This window comes from Falco cherrug, chromosome 12 (genome assembly GCF_023634085.1).
Source record: "Falco cherrug isolate bFalChe1 chromosome 12, bFalChe1.pri, whole genome shotgun sequence".
Lineage (NCBI taxonomy): Eukaryota > Metazoa > Chordata > Aves > Falconiformes > Falconidae > Falco > Falco cherrug.
The window spans coordinates 7,381,919-7,401,608 of NC_073708.1; the positions used below are offsets into that span (position 1 = coordinate 7,381,919).

Below are 19,690 nucleotides of genomic sequence, written 5' to 3' on the forward strand. Positions count from 1 at the left end.
ATCTCCAAAGAATTCAAATTAAATTAGCGGAAATAACCAGAACCATAACTGAAGATGCTGCTCGCTTTTGCCTCCCGTGGCACCCGAGGAGGAGGCATCGTGCAGACGAGCGGTGCTCGCTTGCGGCTTTGTGGAGCTGCCGAGAGGCGGTGATGCCTGCGGGCTTGCAGCAGTGGGAAGGTCTGAGTGGTGGAAAAGTTGGTGGAAAGGTTGAGCATCCAGTGCATAGTGTTCGTCATCTTACCTGGTGAGCAAGGGCAGGTGTTTCTCCACCCAGAGGTACTCGGCAGAGGTGCTTTCTTTGCTGAGCAGCATCTCCTTGTGCCTGTGGGTACCAGTGTCTGGAAGGAAGAGGGACCCCTACATACTGCAAAATAACCTGGTGTGAGGCTGGTCAGGACAGAGGTCTGATATCCCACTGCAGAAGTGCTGCAGGATTAAACTATCACCTTTTCAAGACACCTTCCACCTGTTTCACTAACATGCAGCCAGGGCCTGGGGTGGTTTTTATGGTTTTAAGAAATATTTTACTTCATAGGCTCTGCCCCCAGTGCTGAGCACTCTGTGTGCATGTGGCAGGGACTCAGCTCAAGCAAGGATGGAGGTTTGGTTACAACTAGGGACCTTGTAGACCACCTTGGGTTGTCCAAGCGGGCACCCTGCTGGGGTGCAGGAGATCCCATGCTGTGGCTCAGGCTCTTAATCAGTGGATTTCTTGATGGAGGTGATTTAACAGAGTTAGCCTGTTTGGATGAGAACTAGTATGGCCTTGCAGGTAGGTTCCCTGAGAGGCACCTGCTTTTGGCTGGTTGGGGCCAAGCCTCGAGGTCCCTCCCCAGCTCCTGGCCGAGGAGGACCATGCACCTGCCTGTTCTTGTCCTGCTCTCCATGGGTTCCTCTTGCAGCTGAGGTTTCAGTACGTGCCCCCTCCCAAAACCTCAGGTGGGGAGGGCAGGGGCTCCTGGCTTGCTGGATGAGTCCCTCCCTGGAGATCAGTCCATCCTGGAGGACACAACATGATCTACTCACTGTGCCTTTCAGCCTAGGTGTGGGGTGGTGAAGGGCTGCTGCGGTGTCCCCACACCTGAGAGGTTGTGGTTGTCCCTGTGCAGCTCCCCTGATGCTTTTCTTACCTTTTTCCTCTCTTCTCTCTTTTTCTCTGCGTTGGTGCTGTTTGGTGGCTGCCGGGCTGGATCACCGACAGAAATGCTTTGGGGTAACTATACCGGTCGGGTTGCTGTGGGGTGCCACCCTGGGGAGCACGGGGGGATGGGTGCTGGCGGGTGTCAGTCTGTCTGACACCTGTGCTGACCCTTAGCTGCATTTGCAGAGACTGGAGTATGCTGCTCTGCCTGCACCCCTGGATTGCCCCAGGGATGCTTTGAAGGTGGTGTGCTCCAGGAAAGTGCAGGCGGGATTTTCTTTGCAAAGCAATGCAGTTCCTTGCCTTGGGAGGAGGGTGCTTTCATTGCAGATTTCAGCGTCTGTGCAGACAGTGTGCAGCACACCCGAGGGGAGCAGGGCACGGGGAAAGCAGCGTCCACCACAGAGCCAAAGGCTCTGTCCCTGCAGGGGCTTTGCCTGCGCTGAAGCGCTGCAGGGACTTCAGCCCTGATGTCCGCTGAGGGCATGGGATGTGGCTCATGCCACGCACAGGGGGCTGAGGAGAGCTCAGCCTGGGCCACAGACATGGCGAGACTTTCCTCCAGGCATTACCCAGCCCTATATTCCATATCTGTGTTGGATCCCAGGCAAATCCACAGGAGGTTTCCTGAGGTCTGAAGAGTCCCTCTTCAGCAGCTGTAAACCACTACAGCTGAGTTGTCCTTGGTGGCAGCTTGCACAGCTGAGCACCCTCAAATCCTCACCCCAGCCCTGAGCTGGATGCTCCAGCCAATTACCCAGGCCCTGATACGGAGCAAAACAAGAGACAAGAGATACAAAGTGAGTTGCAGGGCTGTTTGTGTAGTTACTTCCCATGCGTTTGTGGGGCTGTGGTCCTAGGGAGGACTATTAAGTAGTGGGTTTGTTTACATCTCTTAATCATTAAGCCCATTATTGTGCTCCTTGTTGCATTAACCCTCACAAAGGAGTGGTGTAATCTGGAGCATCTGTTGTTGGTAAGGAATTTCCTTGACTTTTTTGAAGTTACCTGGTGGATCCAAACTGTGCCACCTTCACCAGGACCTGTCTGCTCCATCCTGGGATTCAGCCCATAGGCTTTAGATAAAAGACAAGAAAACCCCCCTTGTATTGTGGTTGGGATCAATGTATTGTATTCAAGAAATGAAGGTTGTGAGGGGGCTTTACTAAATAATTCTTTCTGGTAAGCTGTGGCTCCCTTAGCTGACTTGGGATGGAGGCAAGTCAGCCCTGATCTGGAGTGGGAAGGGAGGGCTGAGGAGTTACATGAGAGATAGAGGACCAGGCTGACCATGTTGGGTAGCACTATGGAATAAGGCAGAAAGCTGCAAGAGACAGCATTTGTGTGAACAAACCAAGCACTGAGCAGGTGCTTTGCATTCCCTAGGTGAATGTAAAGACCATGAACCTCAAGACTAAACCAGGATGGAAAACCCTTTGTGAGACACCTACATGTAGACCCCATTGAGTGCATCTGCCTCATTTTATTAGTTTCTTTCAACTGGCAGGAGCAGTACTAAGCACTTGGCAATGGTGGGACTGCCTGCAAGCCCCATCTGCAAATGGCATATGCCTGCAGGAGGGAAACAAACTTCTTGGCCTGTCGAGGGGCTTGTCCTGGGGACATGGGGGTGGGCAACTGCCCTTGCTCAGGGAGAGCATTGCATCACCGGCCCCAGCCCTGGCACCGCGCTGCTTCCCACAGCAAGGGATTTGTTAAGGTTATTGCTCCCCAGCAGAGGGGAAAGGTGCTAATCCCAAGGAGAGGAAGGTGCTAATCCCGAGGAGGATTGCTTTATTTTTCATCTCCGCCAGCTGTCAGCGCATGTGTTGGAGGAGACTCATTTAGGTGGGCTGAGCACTCAGCAGCCACATGTTTGTGGCCTTCTTGTTTCCACCCTCACAACATGCTGGGGGGATTGCCAGCAGTTAAAACCCCCAGAGCACCCCAGGTGAAGCACCTGGAAGCCCTGGGTCTTCAAGGTTATTGTCTCTCCTTTTCATTTTTGGGTGTGTGCGCCTCCCTCTGACGTGGTAGGACCAACAAGGGCCGGGATATCAAGACCATCAAGTCTCTCCGTGTGCTACGGGTCCTGAGGCCCCTGAAAACCATCAAGCGACTGCCCAAGCTGAAGGTAACGATCCCCATCTCCTGCCTTACATCTGTCTTCTCCAGTTGAACTGGTGGGTGCGGGGACCACATGCATCGATTAGCTTGTGAGTGATGAACGAGTAGTTTCCCAAGCATTTGCTGTGTTTTGGGAGCCCGGTTTTCAAACACAGTGTCCTTCAGGCTGCTTCATACCTGGAGGTGCAGTAAGTTATTAAAAGCAAGCCTGGATCTCTGCAAGGTGTCAGTTCCTCCGCCACGGCAAGTGGGGCTGGAGTGGGCACGAGGCAGCAAAGCCCAGATGCTCTCCTGATAAAACAGGCTGTCCTGGCTTTGGGAGAGCTCAAATCTCTTTCCAAAGTTCATAATCTTTCCCACCAGAGCAGCTTGCTCAATTTGGGATTTTGTGTGCTGTGCTGTCACGGTGTTGCACTAGACAGGGATTTCCCACCTCAGCAGAGAGATTATTTATGCAGCATGGGTAGGATTATGGAATTCCCTACCCTTGCTGGCGTATAGAATCAGAAAGGAGTAAGAGACTGAGGAAGCCCTGTTTTTTAATTAGAAGAGGTTATTTGGCTGATGGATGAGATCCAGAGTGGCAACCCAGAGACAGGGGGTTTGACCCCAGCTTTTCTTCCTGGTCAGCTCATGTCAGTTCATTCCTGGACACCTCTGTATCCACCATGATGCAGGCAAGGATAAGGACATTCCTCTCTTTCTTAAAGTGCTGTGAGAGCTGCTGAGAGCACAGCCTGGGGAGGTGCTGCTATTGCAGGCAGAGGCATTTGCTCTGCCTTGTTATTCAGGGTGATGCAAAACAATGAAGCGTTTGCTAATTGGTCTTGAGTGCTGTTAATGGCATCACTGGGGTGGTCGCCTGTCGGTTGCAGAGAACATTGAGGGTATAAATATCCATCTCTGCTGCTGTCTCAGGGGCCGCTCGGTGTCTATGCATGTGCTGGGGATAGTCCGGGTATTAAATTCGTGCATAAAAAAGCTCTTTGCCTGGGAGAAGGCCCAGGTCCTTCCTCCTTTCCCCGCCAGAAGTGGAAAATGTCTTTCCACACGGTAGTCTGGTCCTGGTCCTGCCCTTTGCCAAGACTAGGGGTTCCCCGAGGTGAGCTATGCCCTCTCCTGCAGGCTGTCTTCGACTGTGTCGTGACTTCCCTCAAAAATGTCTTCAACATCCTCATCGTCTACAAGCTCTTCATGTTCATCTTTGCTGTCATCGCCGTCCAGCTCTTCAAGGGGAAGTTTTTCTACTGCACTGACAGCTCTAAGGACACGGAGAAGGACTGCATGTAGGTGCCCTGTTCAGTAGGTCTGATGCTGCTGACACCTCTGGCAAAGGCAGGGTGCTGGGTAAAGTCTTCTGTGATTCATAGTCAAGTCCTTGGTCACGACTCGCTCTTGGCCATAGTCTCTTGGGGTGGATGGCATGGGCTGAGCCCCATCCACATTGCTGTGTCAGCGCTGTGCATCTTTGCATGGGATGCAGAATGCAGAGCCCTGTATTTTGCTCCTGTTCTCTTCCCTCCTTCTCTCTTCCCTTTTGCTTTTCCCTTCTCTACTTCGCCACGGTTGTTATTCAGCCTCTCCCCATTTCTCCCTCCAGCCCCATAGGAGGAGAGGTGCCCCTCCCCCGCCCCCCCCCCCCCCCCCCCCCCCCCGCTGCCCCAAGGCTTTAAAGCCCCCCTCTCGTAGCCGGGCAGCGTAAAAAGCTAGGTCACTGCTCTGTCCCAACCTTGCAGAGGGAACTACGTGGACCATGAGAAGAACAAGATGGAGGTGAAGTGCCGGGAATGGAAACGCCATGAGTTTCACTACGACAATATCATCTGGGCTTTGCTCACCCTGTTCACAGTCTCCACCGGCGAGGGTTGGCCCCAGTGAGTATTCTGTTCTGTCTGCCCCCTTGAATGGGGCTGATGACATCCCCATTGGGGTGGCTGGGTTCATAACTGGCTACACCCAGGCAGGACTGAGAAAGGATCTGCTGGGCAGGGAGCGGGAGAGAAAAGACAAGAAATTATGTCAGGACAAAAGAGCTTTTAGTCCCCATATGAGGCTGGGGCCGTGGCTAGGGTTAGCTTCTTCCTTAGGGAGCGAATGATGAATAATCCCTTCACCTGTGTGGCCCTGAGCTATATTTTAGGTCAATTTTAGAGATGACCATAGGGCTAGACCTCTCTCCATGCTCATGTGAGCTTGGGCAATTTTTTTCTCTATGTGTAGAGCACAGGAAAATCCATTTTCCACCAGGGGCACAGGAAAAGCACCATAAAACAAGTTGTAGCTACTTAGAAGGGTTGTCCTTGTAAAGCGGATTATGGCAGAGCTTTATCCTCATTGTTACAAGCGTGGACAGACAAAGCTGGCTGTACCAAGTGGGTCCCGTGAGAGGTGCTGCATGGTGGCAGTCCTGATGGGCATATCTCTGGTTGCTTTTCTTCACCTGTCTGCCCACAGGGTGCTGCAGCATTCGGTGGACGTAACTGAGGAGGACCGCGGCCCTAGCCGCAGCAACCGCATGGAGATGTCCATTTTTTATGTCGTCTATTTTGTGGTCTTTCCTTTCTTCTTTGTCAACATTTTTGTGGCTCTCATCATCATTACGTTCCAAGAGCAAGGAGACAAAATGATGGAGGAGTGCAGTCTGGAGAAGAACGAGGTACAGTCTGGGGAGGGGGAAAGAGAATGTTTCCATGGGTTTTCTGTGAGTTTGCGAGCTTGGAACTCCTTAGGTGTTGAAAAGGTATAAGAAAGCCATGAGCCACCTGCCTGCCCAGTGCATGAAGGAAAGAAGTGTGGCAACCACTGCTCCCCACGTTACCATCGGCCGGGGTCTGATGCATGTTGTTTTGTTCCAGAGGGCCTGTATCGATTTTGCCATCAGTGCCAAGCCCCTCACGCGGTACATGCCCCAGAACCGGCACACCTTCCAGTACCGGGTCTGGCACTTTGTGGTCTCCCCATCCTTCGAGTACACCATCATGGCCATGATAGCGTTGAACACCGTGGTGCTGATGATGAAGGTGAGCCGGTCAGAGTGAGCCTGTCCTGTTTGGGCCAGTGGGGAGAAGGAGGATCGCTCAGGATGAGACCAGAGAGTATTTTGGTTGTTTCTAGGAGATGCTTTGAGGCAGTCTGAGCATGTATTCCCTTGGCACACTCACTTGAAATACCCTGTGCCCCAAACTAGAGGCAAGGTCTTCTGTAAATGAGGTGACCTAAATGGTCTGGACCTCTTAACTACTGCAGAAAGATCTGGGTTTACTCTGCGCTTCCTTCTTACAAGGAGCGGCAGCTGTCCTGGGAGAGGGTGGAGAGAGGGAGCAGGAGATGATCTTGAGACACCCAGGGCAAGGAACATGGACCACTGCAGGTCTTCCCTGGGACAGTCATCAGCCAAAAGGCTGGCAGGCCCCCTTCTGGCTAGCAATGTTTCTCTTTTTCCATCAGTACTACTCTGCTCCATACACCTACGAGCTGGCCCTGAAGTACCTGAACATCGCGTTCACCATGGTGTTCTCCTTGGAGTGCGTCCTCAAGATCATCGCTTTCGGCTTCCTGGTGAGTGGCTGCTCCTGTTATTGACGAGGGTGTTAATTTGGACTTTGGCAGCACACAGATCACAGAGGGAAGGTGTTAATAATGTGAGGCTGTTGCTATTTATTTTGGGTTCCAGCCTGAGAGCTGCTTTTAGGTTGGAATTACTTCTTCAGTTCTCATTAAACTTCCCGCTTCTGGATGCTGGTGGGGGAAGCCACACCAGTGCTTTTCTTTTTGCCTTGTTCCTGTGGTACTTTGGTGCCTGGACCATGTATGTACTGTGCAGCAGCTCTGCTAAGGCCAACTGCTGCTGCAGTCCCTTGTCCCTTGGAGCCACGAGATGCTGGTGCATTGCTGTCCTTGGGTTGCACCAGTTGGACCATACCCAACCAGCAGTGAGCTCCTTGCCTAATTCACAGCAAGTCCCCAGCTGCTCATTTAAGATTTGAAGTCACAGACTGCCTTTTCTTCAGCTGCTCTTTGCTGCTTATGAGCAGCTGTTGGATTTGCTCTTTTATAGTTTCTTTCCTGTTTCTAACCCATACTGGGAGACGAGGTCCACCAGCAGGAGGGTTTCTAGCCATCCTCCCTGCTCCCAGCAGTAGTCAAGTCTGGTCTTGCACCAGCTGCTGTGCAGTCAGCAGGGGCTAAGGTGGGTCTGGGTGCCCATGAAGAGGAAGGCAAAGCAGCCTCGTGGCTGTGAGGGTCGGCGTGATTTGCTGTTGAAGCCTGACCAGGGCTGTCTGTGGCTGCTTTTCCTGTTCCTGTTCACCAGGGTGGCCTGTGGGATGTGTGAGTCATCTCCCAGGAGAAGCTGCTTGCTGCAGACATGCTCCGGTCTGCCACCATCTCAGACGCAGGACGATGCTCCTGACCGTGGCTGCATACAAATGGGTGGCAAGGTCTCTGCTGCCGCTGCCGTTGTCCATGAGCAGCCTTGGCCTGTGGCCCAGCGCCCTTCAGACCTGCCATCCCTGAGCTCAAATCGATGCTGCCTCTCTCCTTCTTTTGGCAGAACTACTTCCGGGACACCTGGAACATCTTTGACTTCATCACCGTCATTGGCAGCATTACGGAGATCATCCTGACGGACACCAAGGTGAAGCAGGGGCTGGGAGCATCAGGGTGTACCGCTGTAGGGTCGGGGGCTCCCACCTCTCTCTGACCCTCTCATCTCCTCCCAGCTGGTGAACACCAGCAGCTTCAACATGAGCTTCCTGAAGCTCTTCCGGGCTGCTCGACTCATCAAATTGCTGCGCCAGGGTTACACCATCCGTATCCTGCTCTGGACCTTCGTGCAGTCCTTCAAGGTAAGTCCCACGTGCCCTGCTCTGCTCCCAGGCCACAGTGCTGGGGTGCTGCTCCCAAACGCAGGCTGTTCCCGAGGGTTTGCTGACTTGTTGGCTTGTAGGAGAGATGGATCGGCACAGCTCACCTGCTCGTCGTGCTTTCCGTACTCCCCTGGAGCTGGACTTGTGCTAAATGAAATGACTCATCTGCTTCTCTTGCAGGCCCTCCCCTATGTCTGCCTCTTGATCGCCATGCTCTTCTTCATCTACGCGATCATTGGGATGCAGGTGAGCACAGGCATCTCGGTGTGCAATCTCTCCGGTGCGGACAGGCTGGACCAGCATGTCCCCAGCATTATGCACAGCAGCCAGCCTTGTGCCTGCCTGTCACTGCTTCACTCGGTCACGGTGTCAGGGAAGGTCCCGAGGGTGGAACAGCTTGTTTGGGAGCTGCAGTGCCACATGCCCTGGGGGCAGCTGCCACGGGCTTGTTCAGGCAAGCTCCGCAGCTGCCTTCCCAACTTGAACTCTTGGAGATGTGTGGCCCTGGGGACGCAGCTGGGCATCCTGTGCTGCGACTGCTTTCAAATCGCCACCCCTTCATTTAGAAATTGCATCCTATCTTCAACTCCTTAGCAGCCCCCAGAGGTTGAATTCATGCCTGAGGGACCTGGTGAGGAGCCTTTTAGTTTTCCCATCCGGTTGGCTGGATCATGGTGGTGATCCCTGCCGCCTGCCATCCACCTTGTCCCTCTGCGGAGGGTTTATGTCGGAGCCGTGCCACTGATGGTCTGCTTGGGCTCTCATGCTTAGGGTCCTGTGGTGACCTACCAGATGGTGGGAGGTCTGCAGAGCATGGGAAGATGTCAGCTTTCCAGGCTCCAGCTGGTAAATTAGAAACATGTGAGCTAAAACCCTCAACTCCACACGTGCCGCAGGGCTGGCTCGGTTCTGCGATGACTAAATCCCACGCTGAAGATCTGACAAAGCATCTTTGACGACGAATGCTCAGGATCTGGAGCTGCCTGATGAGCAAGCTGCTGCAGTACCCAGTGCTGTTGCCTGATGTGCACCCCCAGGACAGGCAGATTTTGGGGAGGCAGCAGGCAGCACAGTGGCCCCCTGCTTGGGGCAGTTGCTGGTGTTTAGTCTTTTACACCCCCTCTCTCCCACCCCGAGTCCCGTGGCTGGTTTTGGCCACTCTGTCCTACACATCCCAGCACCGGCTCCAGGTGTTCTCCGTGCTAAACAACCGCCATCTGACTCAGCCTCCCTCCCTGCCGTGTGGTAGTATTTGATTTATTTTATTTTTTTTTTTAACACCATTGTGAACAAATCCCCAAGCAGTAAAGTCTGTGGGCGTTATTTGAGCAAAATAGCTGGAGGCAGAAAATATTCTACAATTACACATTCCAAAAAACCTGTACAGGGAAAAAATACTCTGCAGTTAGTGTATTTTTAGGTTCATGGAAAGTGGAATAAATATTTAACAGTAATAACAGCACATTTTTCCTATTTGAGGCACTTTACGAACATTCGTTATGTCTTGCCATGGCCTTGGCTGTGGGTCATTATTAGGATATTGTCCACATTTGGGGCCCTGGGGCAGTAGTCCCAGGTGTCTGGCTGTCTGTGGTGGGTGAGTGGTCGGTCTGTCCCTCCCTCACTGAGCCCTTCCCCACCTGTTTGTGGTGCTGTGCCTGGCCCCAGCATTACTGACTGTTTCCCCACCAAGGGAAAAGCTCCTGGGAGTTTCCAGGACTGTGACCCAGCACCCACCCAGGGTGGTGTGACTCATCCCTGTGCCTCCAGTGCACTCAGGACCACCGGGTGCCATGCCATCCCCAGGTGCTGTCCATAGCACAGCAGAGGGATGAATGTGGAGCGGTTGGACTCGGTTGATCCCAGGTCCTCTGTGCTTCTGTTTCCATGGCAGCTCGACCTCTCGCAGCCTTTGCTGCCCACCGCAAACCCCTGTTGAGGAGAAGAGAGTCTCTGTCCCCAATGGCTGCTTGGTGCCAGCTCCTTGGGTGTGCTGGCTGTGCACCAACATGCATTTGCTGGGGTGCTTTTCTGTGAGGGATGGTGCAGGGAGGGTGGATGCCAACTGCTTTGTGGGCTGGCTGCACCCAGGGTGATAGACCTTGGGCAGGATGGGTCCCTGCAGCACAGGGATGCGTGCCTGAGTGAAGGTGAACGTGCAGCTTCTTCACTGGCCAACAAGCTCTTGCCTGAAGAACTGAGCCCTTTTTCTTTCTCCTGTAGGTTTTTGGCAATATCAGACTAGATGAGGAAAGCCACATTAACCGGCACAACAACTTCCGCAGCTTTTTGGGCTCCCTCATGCTTCTCTTCAGGTAAGCAACCACAGAAAACTCCTTTGGTGGTATTTTTAGGTGCAGGTGTACCAGGAGCCAGGCTGGGCAGGTTCTTGCCGTGCGCCGTTTGGTGGAGGTCATTTTGGTGCTAAAGACCAGCTGGACAAGCACATGACTGCAGGAGCTCAGGAACCTCACACACACACACACACACACACCCCCCCGCTGTGTCCCCAAAAGGATGTCTGTCTCCCAGTATTTTGGACCAACTGGTGGCCGCAGGGAGTTGGCCCTGTGTGCCAGGAGCTACACCCCAGCATGGCTGCACTCATGTGGGTCTCGCTTCTCTGCACACTGGAGATGTGTTTAATTTGGGCAGGGGGTTGCACAGCTTCTTGTGAGGTTTTCCCTGGGGGTGTCCTGCCCCAGCTCCACCCTGTGCCACCACCAGCTGCTGAGCAAGGCTGTGTTGGGCGCAGGAGTGCCACAGGAGAGGCATGGCAGGAGATCATGCTGTCCTGCCTGGAGGGCAAAGGCTGTGAGCCCGACACGACGGCGACGTCTGGGCAGAACGAGAATGAGCGCTGTGGCACTGACCTGGCCTACGTTTACTTCGTCTCCTTCATCTTCTTCTGCTCTTTCCTGGTGAGTTTCTTCTCCCTGAGAGCCCTGGGGGTCCCTTTCATCAGGCCCCCAACCTGCACTCCAGCCATAGGGTCATCTTCCATCATCTTCCATCATCTCCCCACAATCACTTTTCCTTCCCTCTCCCTTCCCTTCTCGGCTGCCGCTCCCCCTGACCTTCCTTTCTCTCTGCCTTTTTCCCTTTCACCTAGATGCTCAACCTGTTTGTGGCAGTCATCATGGACAATTTTGAATACCTGACTCGGGATTCCTCCATCCTGGGACCTCACCATCTAGATGAGTTTGTTCGGATCTGGGCAGAGTATGACAGAGCAGCGTGGTATGTAGCCAGCTCCTTCTCTTCTGAGCAACCTCTCAGAGCTGGTTTTAAATGGCCATCTCTGTGTTCTGCTGTGGGAAACCAGCTGCGATGCCTGGGATGGTCAGGGACGGGCTGCTCTTGCTCACAGTTATTACAAGGGGAGCAGCCCAGTTCCTGCAGTGCCTGGTGGCACAGGTGTCTTGGGTGATGTTCAAGTTTGCCGTGGTATTTATCCTGAGCGCTGAAGGTTCCTGCTCTTCCTCTCCTCCCTGGCCAGTGGGCAGGTCCTTCTCAGCCTCCTTCCCTGTCCCTGTGTGTCAGCGGGGTGCCTCTGCCCTGAGACCGGCTCCACCGCCTGGTCCCCAGCACCCACAGCTCCCTGTCAGAGCAGGGATGAGTGTGGCTTGTTCCCAGCCATGGGGACATGGTGGGGATCTGCTGGCCTCCTGCCAAGTCACCTACTGAGGACCTCATTTGGAGTGCATTTGGGTATGGGGAATTGTGTTCCTATGTTGGCCAGCCTGCTCACCCCTGTGGAGATGGGAGGACTTTGTTCCCTGCACTCACACCTTTGCTGATGAGGACCCCAGTGACCAGGGCTCCCGTTCGCAGGCAGCAGCCCGTTCCTGGCAGTGGGACGGGTTCACAGCGGCTGTACGTACCCTGGGTGGCTGAGCTTTGGCTCTGTTCCCACTGCTGCTGCAGAGGACTTGCTCTCTGCCGCTCCTCCCAGGATGGTCTGGAGCATCCCTAGGGCAGTGTGGAGCCTTTGGCAGCTCTGGGAGCCTGTTTGCCCTCTACTCAGCCCCAGTACTACAAGGGTGCCTTGTGTGGCCCCTTCCTCTCTCCTGCAGCCCAGGGACAGCCTCTTTGGAACCCTGACCCACTACTGCTATGCTGGGGACCGTGGGCGATCTTAGCTTGAGAGCCCTTGGCAGCCACACACGCTCCCTTTGGAGACTCTTCACCTCTATTGCTAACGTCCTGTCCCTCGAGAGACCAGCTCCAGCCAAGATGTTTTTTTATGCCCAATATCATCAGCTCTTGGCACATTTTCCTTCACCATTTCTGTCCAACCTTGTGCAGCTCAGTGCTGGCCAGGTTCCTCCCTGCATGGCCTCCTCCAGCACTTACTGCTGTGCTGGGGTTTGCCTGTTAGTGGGTGAATATGCCTTGTGCAAGGGGGAGAGGTCAGCATGGGTGAGTAGATGTCCTGATGGACAGCTAGAGAAGGAAGAGGTGAGAGCAGTGAAACACCCAGCTGCTCAGTGTGGAGTGTCTCATTCATGGATGCTGGGAAGGATTTCTTCACACCAGGCATTTCACATGTGCTCACTCTCCGTGTTGATGGCCTGGGTCTCAAGGACAGTCACTGTAAAGGCATGTCTGAGCTGTCCTACCAATGCCCTGCACCCCTCTCATTTCTAAGCAAGTCATGCTCTTTCGTCATGATATGTAGCCAGTGGTTAGGGGACATGCACAGGAGTCAATGATGCTGGGCCCATGGGGGCAGCCCTGGCCCCTGTTGCTGGGTGAGGAACGGGTGAGTACATCCAAATGGGTCCCACCACCTGAGTGGGGCAGCACTTCTGCATCCTGACACCATCATGTGAAGGTCTCATGGGGAGACTGCCCAACACCTGGGGGGCTCAGGGATGTGTTTTGCCCGGATGGTTGGGTTAGCTCTGGCCAGCATTGGAAAGGGAATGGGAGAAGAGCAAGGAGAAACCAGAGGCAAAGGTGCTGGGTAGGACGGTAACGCTGTTCTTTGCCTCCTTGTTGGTTTCCCTCCAAGCTTGTCTAAGGATGCCCAGGAGGCTGCAGCACGCTGCACCTCAGCACTTCCACCCCATGCGGTCCCGTTTCCCACAGGACTTGGTCTGGGGTGGGGAGCTCAGCACCCAACAGCCCCTGCGCCCTCTCCTGCCAGCTCTCCGCTTCAACTGCTTCGTTATTTCAGCTGGTGCAGGAGTGATACGGGCCGTATCTTGTGATGACTGCACCTGGGTCTGGGGAGATGTGCTTCTGTGGGCAAGAAGGGGCGTGTGTATGGGAGGGTTTGCTTCTAATAATGTGTACCCTTGGCAGAGTGTGGTCTGGTGGTCGGAGCACAGGACTGGACCGCGAGAGACTTAGGTGCTAGTGCCACAGCCACCGGTCACCAGCTGGTCACATTACCTCTCCCTGTCTCAGGTTCCCCAGATATTGGAGATACAAGTGACTCAGCTGCCAACCTCCCTGGGACCTTGTGAGGACCAGAGGATTGGCTATGCAAGGGCAGGCTCTCTGGTGGTGTGATGGGACACAACTCCATCGAAAGGGCTCGTGGTGGCTAGAACCCAACCATGATTGGATTCACGCCATCTAAAATCCCAGCTTTCTCCCACCAGGTGTAGGTGGCCAGGGGCATGGTGAGAAAGGGTGATGGGGTGGTGTTCACCACCAAAACTGTCCTTCTCCAGGGTCAAAATGGGTCAGCGTGAGGAGGTGTGAGCTGACTCGTGGTGAAGAAGGCAGTAGCTGATGCTCACGGCTTTCTGCTCTCTGGGTCTGATAGAGCCAGAAGGAGAAGGCCCATGCACCCCTGGGGGTCTTGCCCCACAGATGGCCCCAGCATTCCCCAGTTAAGCCCTCCATCCTCCCCTCCACCCTCTTAGTGTCCTATTAACCCACCTGTGCTTCCTTTGCAGCGGCAGGATCTCGTATAAGGATATGTACAAATTAGTACGGGTGATCTCGCCTCCTCTGGGCCTAGGAGAGAACTGCCCCTACAGGGTGGCGTGCAAGGTTTGCCTCCCAGTCCTCTGCCACAACCTGGCCACGGGACGCACCATCCACCCCTCCTTCCCCCCCGCTCCACTGCCACCGCGCCTCCCGAGGGAACCCTGACGTTGCTTTCCTTCGAGTTTAAAGAGGTCCGCGACCTCCCAGAGCCAGCAGCTGTCCCCTGCGAGGGGAGGCATGAGTGGGGCCAGGGGGGCTCAGAGCCTCCCAGGGTGGGTTTCAACAAATTGTGTCCCCCAGCCAGCCCCCTGCCCCAGCTCCGTCGGCACAGAGAGCCCCCGAAGGGTGCTGGGCCAGGTGCCATCATCCCGGCTTGGCTTCCCTTCCCAAAGTGCCATCAAGTGGGGAGCAGGAGTTTTTTGGAGGCTTAGTCGTGGTTTGCTCCTGGGGAGAGAAGAGAGGAGCAAAAGCAGGAGGATGTCGAAGACTTTGCTATTGTTTTGGAGAGTGAGGACTGGGGGGAGGACGGGGAGGCCAGGGTGACCCCTCTCCCTGGGGGATGTTGTGCTGTACCCAAGAGACTCTGCCTTAAGTGTGGTGCTTGGAGGACACATGACTGTGTCTCTGGGGAGCAGGACTCCTGCTAGTCTTGCCCTTAGCTTGCCGGACCTGCTTGGGAGGTGGTGGCACCTGGGCACGTCTCCGGAGCTCAGCAGCTTCTCTCCTTCTGCTTGAACCAAGCTCCCAGCTGCTGGCCATGTGTCCATGGCAGCAGTTTGGCCTCCTTGTGTCTCTCTGACTTGCACTTTAAATTTTATTTTGTGGTGACAGTTGAGCAAAATCCTGCGCCTGTCACCTTCTCCAGTGCCACAATGCCTATGTCTGTGTCCATGGCATGAAAGGATTGACCACAGAGCTTGCTCTTCCCTCTGAGTTCCTCACAGCATCTGAGGAGATGTACGAGGGGAGCTCAGATGCCCCTGGCCCTTAATCTTGACTCTGCAGAGGAGGAGGGTTCCTTGCTGTGGCATGGTGTAGCCACCACATCCTCTTGCCACATCAGAAATGCTTCTTCCAGCCAGCATCCCTGGAACAGGTCTGTCACCCTCCACAGCTGATCGTGGGGATAATGCACACATTTGAAATCTTGAAGTAGACCGCCAGAAGTAAAGCAGAGCAAGCAAGACAAGGCCTGGATGCTCAGTATCTCATTTACGAAGAGATACTTGGGGATAGGAGATTTCTTGCGAGAATCTCAGCTGGCTCATCTCTTCAAGGAGGAGCTCCTTGCAGTCTTTCCACTCTTCTCTGTTGCATCCCTGGAAAAGGATGGTGGCTTTGCTGAGGACACTTCCCCAGGTCCCTGCAGACAGAAGACACCTTCAGAAGGAATTGCTAGTCTTTCTCCACTGACAACAGGGCTTTGCTGGCAAACACTGCTCTCCTAAGCTGGATCACCTGGTGCTCAGAAGGGTACCTGTAGTGCTTCCTGGGAAGAGGCAGCTCTGCAGCAGTCTGGCCTTTCTGCTGACTGTGGGATGGACAGAGCAGTGAAGGTGGATAAACTCGGGGAAGGTAAAGGCAAAGAGAGTGAGACCAGCTTCTGCTGTCATGTGAGGGAGACCATGCCCATCTCATCCTTGCTTTACCTCTGTCTCCTCCTCCCTGTGCATGAGATATTTCAAGGACACGAGTGATTTTTAGGGCTTCCTACTGCCTTGGAACAATTTTCAAAAGGCAATCAATGAAGAAACAAAACCCACACGGTCATTGCATCTTGCCACCATGGTCCATATCCCAAAATGCCAGCCCAACTTGCTCACCTTTCAGTTTGGTGAACCTGCCTTGCACATCACAATGCACAGGTTCACCTTGCTGGAGCCCACACCCCTATCCTTCCAGGCAATGTGACAACTATGACTTGTAGAAACAACCACCAGTGTGTTCATGGAGCAGTGGAGAGCTTGCTCTGGAAGAGGTGGTTCTTGGGCAAGTTCAGGATGCAGCACAGTGGTGCAGCATGGTACAGAAGCACACCTGCTAAGCCATCCGCAGGTGGGCTAACGAAGAGACATTGATGCAGAAAGGCTTCCTGTGAAAGTTCAGCAAGATCCATCCTTGTGCTGGGGAGAACAGGTCTTGTAACCACACCTTTCTGGGTCTTTATCCTGGCAGCCTGCTTCACTCATTGAGGCTCTCTCTGCCTTTCTTCACTCCCTCTGCTTCTAGCAGTCATGCAAAAGTGAGCCAAGGCATCACTTTTGCCCCCTTAAAGTAGCCCTTGAGATGGTCATGGGTCAGGTGAATGCTCCATAGACACTGGAGTCCCTGTGGACATGACCTATTCCTGAATCTACTCTCACATCACTTGCTGTCCTGGTGCTCTGTTCCAAACAGCCTTGTATGGCACAGTACTTATTTCCTAACCACAGGAGGACAGATGTCCCCCAGGTGAACCCATCACTCACAGGGTTCTCTCAGAGTACCAGGACTGAGCCATTAAGTGCCCGGTGGTTTTACAAGCCACCCTATGCCATAGCTGCAGGTCGCATCTCTGTCCAGGCACAGGACAGCTCTCCCATCAAGGATGTACCCATGCTTGGACCAGCTCTTGGGAGCCATCCTGTTCAGATGGATGTCTTTCCACGTGCCTGCCCGTGCTTCACTCTCTGGAGATGTGGTTTGCTGTGCTGTTCAAAATGCTTTAGGATATCTACTCTGAGAAGCAGCAAAGTGCGCAGCCTGTCTGTGAGAACAGCAGAGTTCTTGTGAGGTCCTTCTTTTGCAGATTCTTCCTTTTGCGGAAATCCATTCCTCCTTTGTTGTGTGGAGAACCTCAGTACAAAAGACAGTGTACTGAGAGGAAGGGTGGGTGGAAGATCACTGTCTCACTTCCTTTTTGCACTAAGTTCCTGCATGAAAATTCTTCTCCCCTTCAGATGCCTTGAGTTGGTGCACATCCAGCTCTGCAAGGCACTGCTTATGGACTCCTGGACCTGGATATTTCCTCTTGATCATCGCATTTAATATTCTCCAGTGTTGTTATCAATCCTCTTACCACCCTGTTTAGGTGTGTCAAAGGAGATGGCTTGCCCAGCCTGGTCTGTGCCTGCACCCCAAACAGCTCCCCTTGCAGGTTGTCACCATTAGTTCATACCCAAAATGTCATGTCTTGGCAGATGCCTCTTTGGCCAGGGGTTGCTTCCAAACCAGCGGTAACCCATGAGAAGAGGAGATACCTTCTACCCTTTCCACACTGCTCTGAGCACCTGGGTAGGGAAGAGGCCAAGATCCCACAGGGAGTGCTTAATTTTTTGGCAATGTCCTCTCTCCCAGGCCACCCCAGCCGAGATGAGTTCCTCTCCAGCAGCATCCTCCCAGCCCAGCTGTAAAGGTCAATGCCTTTGCTGTTGTGAGTTTGCCCTTGCCTGTTAACCATCCCACGTGTTGCAGTGCAGGACAGAAGCCTGGCACGAGGGGAAGAAGAGTTGGCCAAGCCCAGGATCCCTGGGAGATGTACTTGAGCAGCCTCCTGGATGTGCAGAGCGAGGGAGACAGCCCAAATATCTCAGCCTGGCAGAGGGCTTGAGGCATCATCGGGTGGCCTGGTAGCGTTCCTCACTGCAGCGGTCCTAGGCAGGTTCTTACAGAGCAGAGGAGCGCGAGGTGGGGTCCCTCCGAGCTGCCTCCCTTGGGAAACCCAGACAAACCCTGATGTTGGAAGGCCCAAACAGCTGCCTCTGCTGAGACTCTTTAAACTCCAACCTGGTGGAACTTGCAGCCGCATGTGGGAGAGAGCCAGGGCGGGAGCATGGCATGTACAACTTTTCCTCCCGGTTTTGTTTTTTCAGCCAATTCAGCATGCCTTTTGCACTGGTGCATGGTGGGAAAGTGGTCCATCCGCAGAGCCAGACGGAAGCAACTGGGCATCTTCCTTTGACAAGTGACCCTGGCCCACTGCCTTCTATGCAAGATGCTGCCTCCCAATTGCATAGACCTGACGAGCTGGGGATACACAGCCTTCCGGCTATGGGTTAGGTGGCGATGCAAAGCAATACCCCGGCCCCCCGCCCTGGGAGGGAAGATGCTACGGAGGCCACAGAGCACTGTGGTGCAAACCACCGTTATCTCAAATAACCCATGGCTCGAGTGCCGTGTATCTGATTTATACCACTCGCACACAGCCCTGGAACCTGTGGGACAAGGTGGGGGCTGCTGGAGGGCTTTAGGAAAGGGGTTGAGAGCAGAGGAGGACTCCCAGACTGCTAGCGAGACAGGCGCTTGAGGCCAGCAGCAGAGAGGCGAGGGGTGAGTTGCCTTCTGCCAGCATTCCTGGGTCTGTGTGAGCAGTGCTATAAATCCACATCAGGACAGTCTCTCATGTATGATTTGCCTTGATTAACGGGTTTCCTGTTCTTTTCCTGTTTGTCCGTTTGTTTTTTCTCTCCTGTTTTCCTGTACTATTTTTGTTTGTACGTTTTTTTTCTGCTCTCTGGGAATGCCTCCTCTCTCTCTGCATCTCCCTCCCTCCCCTTCCCCCTTCATGAGCAGTGGCCGAATCCATTACACTGAGATGTATGAAATGCTGACTCTTATGTCACCACCGCTAGGCCTCGGCAAGAGATGTCCTTCCAAAGTGGCCTATAAGGTAGATCAACCCTTCCTTCTACGGGGGCTAGAGTTGAGCAGGAGCCGGGGCTCGAGGGAGCTGCGGGAGGTGGGCTGCGGGGAGCCGGGGAGGCGTTGGGGGTATCCAGCATGTGTTTAGCTCACTCCTGGGGAGCCTGGTGTGCTCAGAGGAGCCCTGGCCACGCTGGCTGGTCTCCACTGCCCACGTATGTGATGCTGCTGTGGTCTCTCACAAGCCCTGGGAGCTCTGGGGTGGAGGACCCCAGTGGCAGAGGAGGGGCAGGGTCAGCAATAGTGTGGAAGTGGGAGGGTTGGAGAAGATGAGGTGAGGAGCAACCCTGTAGCACAGGTAGGGGAGCGAGGTGTCCTTAGGAGCTTGCTGACCATGGGCTTGGAACCACCCTTGTCCTTGCCAGCGCAGAAACAGGGCTAAAGAGATGGGAAGCAGGTGGGCAGCAAGGACATAGCCTGTAGGAGCAGCTCTGCAGTGCGTGAGCAGCCAGGCACGTTGGCACGAGCTATCCCAAAGGATGGCTTGTGCAAGGCAAAGCCAGGTGCCTTCAAAAGGTGTCTCTTGAGTTTTACCCCCTTGTTCCACCTGGGGTGGTGGCTGCAGCTGGCGCATGGCACAGGCACAGCGTGCTCCCAGCTGCATAGGCATGGAGCAGGAGCATAGGAGACCCTAAAGGACGTGGGATGGAAGTTGCTAGGACAAGACCTGAAGCTATAGAACCTGTTGCCCAGGTCTGGAGCAAATTAAAGCTTTTCTTGGCCACGGGCTGCTGCCCAGCAGCCCTTTCAGCAGCATTCAGGGCTAGCAAAGGGGGGACTTCAGCACACTTGCAAATGTGCTGCCACCCTCTCCAGCTCTCGTGTGTTCGCTCACGCACGTGTACATCCACCATCACATTTTTCCAGGAATAAAACTGAGGCTTGAAGGCAGGGAAAGGACATGAGAAGCCAGGTGAAAAGGAAT

The 19,690-nt window shown here is 54.2% G+C and overlaps 1 protein-coding gene across 1 annotated transcript in view; it reads left to right on the plus strand.

The window, feature by feature from the left end:
* The window catches only part of CACNA1E (calcium voltage-gated channel subunit alpha1 E), a 150,312-nt gene that overhangs the window by 119,454 nt on the left and 11,168 nt on the right, over nucleotides 1-19,690 (plus strand). The window contains exons 28-40 of the mRNA XM_055724493.1: nucleotides 3,182-3,278; nucleotides 4,397-4,557; nucleotides 5,008-5,145; nucleotides 5,726-5,927; nucleotides 6,127-6,291; nucleotides 6,719-6,829; nucleotides 7,824-7,907; nucleotides 7,993-8,118; nucleotides 8,320-8,385; nucleotides 10,363-10,454; nucleotides 10,895-11,060; nucleotides 11,252-11,379; nucleotides 18,637-18,733. Coding sequence (XP_055580468.1) covers nucleotides 3,182-3,278; nucleotides 4,397-4,557; nucleotides 5,008-5,145; nucleotides 5,726-5,927; nucleotides 6,127-6,291; nucleotides 6,719-6,829; nucleotides 7,824-7,907; nucleotides 7,993-8,118; nucleotides 8,320-8,385; nucleotides 10,363-10,454; nucleotides 10,895-11,060; nucleotides 11,252-11,379; nucleotides 18,637-18,733 — 1,633 coding nt within the window. The remainder of the gene's footprint in view (nucleotides 1-3,181; nucleotides 3,279-4,396; nucleotides 4,558-5,007; nucleotides 5,146-5,725; nucleotides 5,928-6,126; nucleotides 6,292-6,718; nucleotides 6,830-7,823; nucleotides 7,908-7,992; nucleotides 8,119-8,319; nucleotides 8,386-10,362; nucleotides 10,455-10,894; nucleotides 11,061-11,251; nucleotides 11,380-18,636; nucleotides 18,734-19,690) is intronic.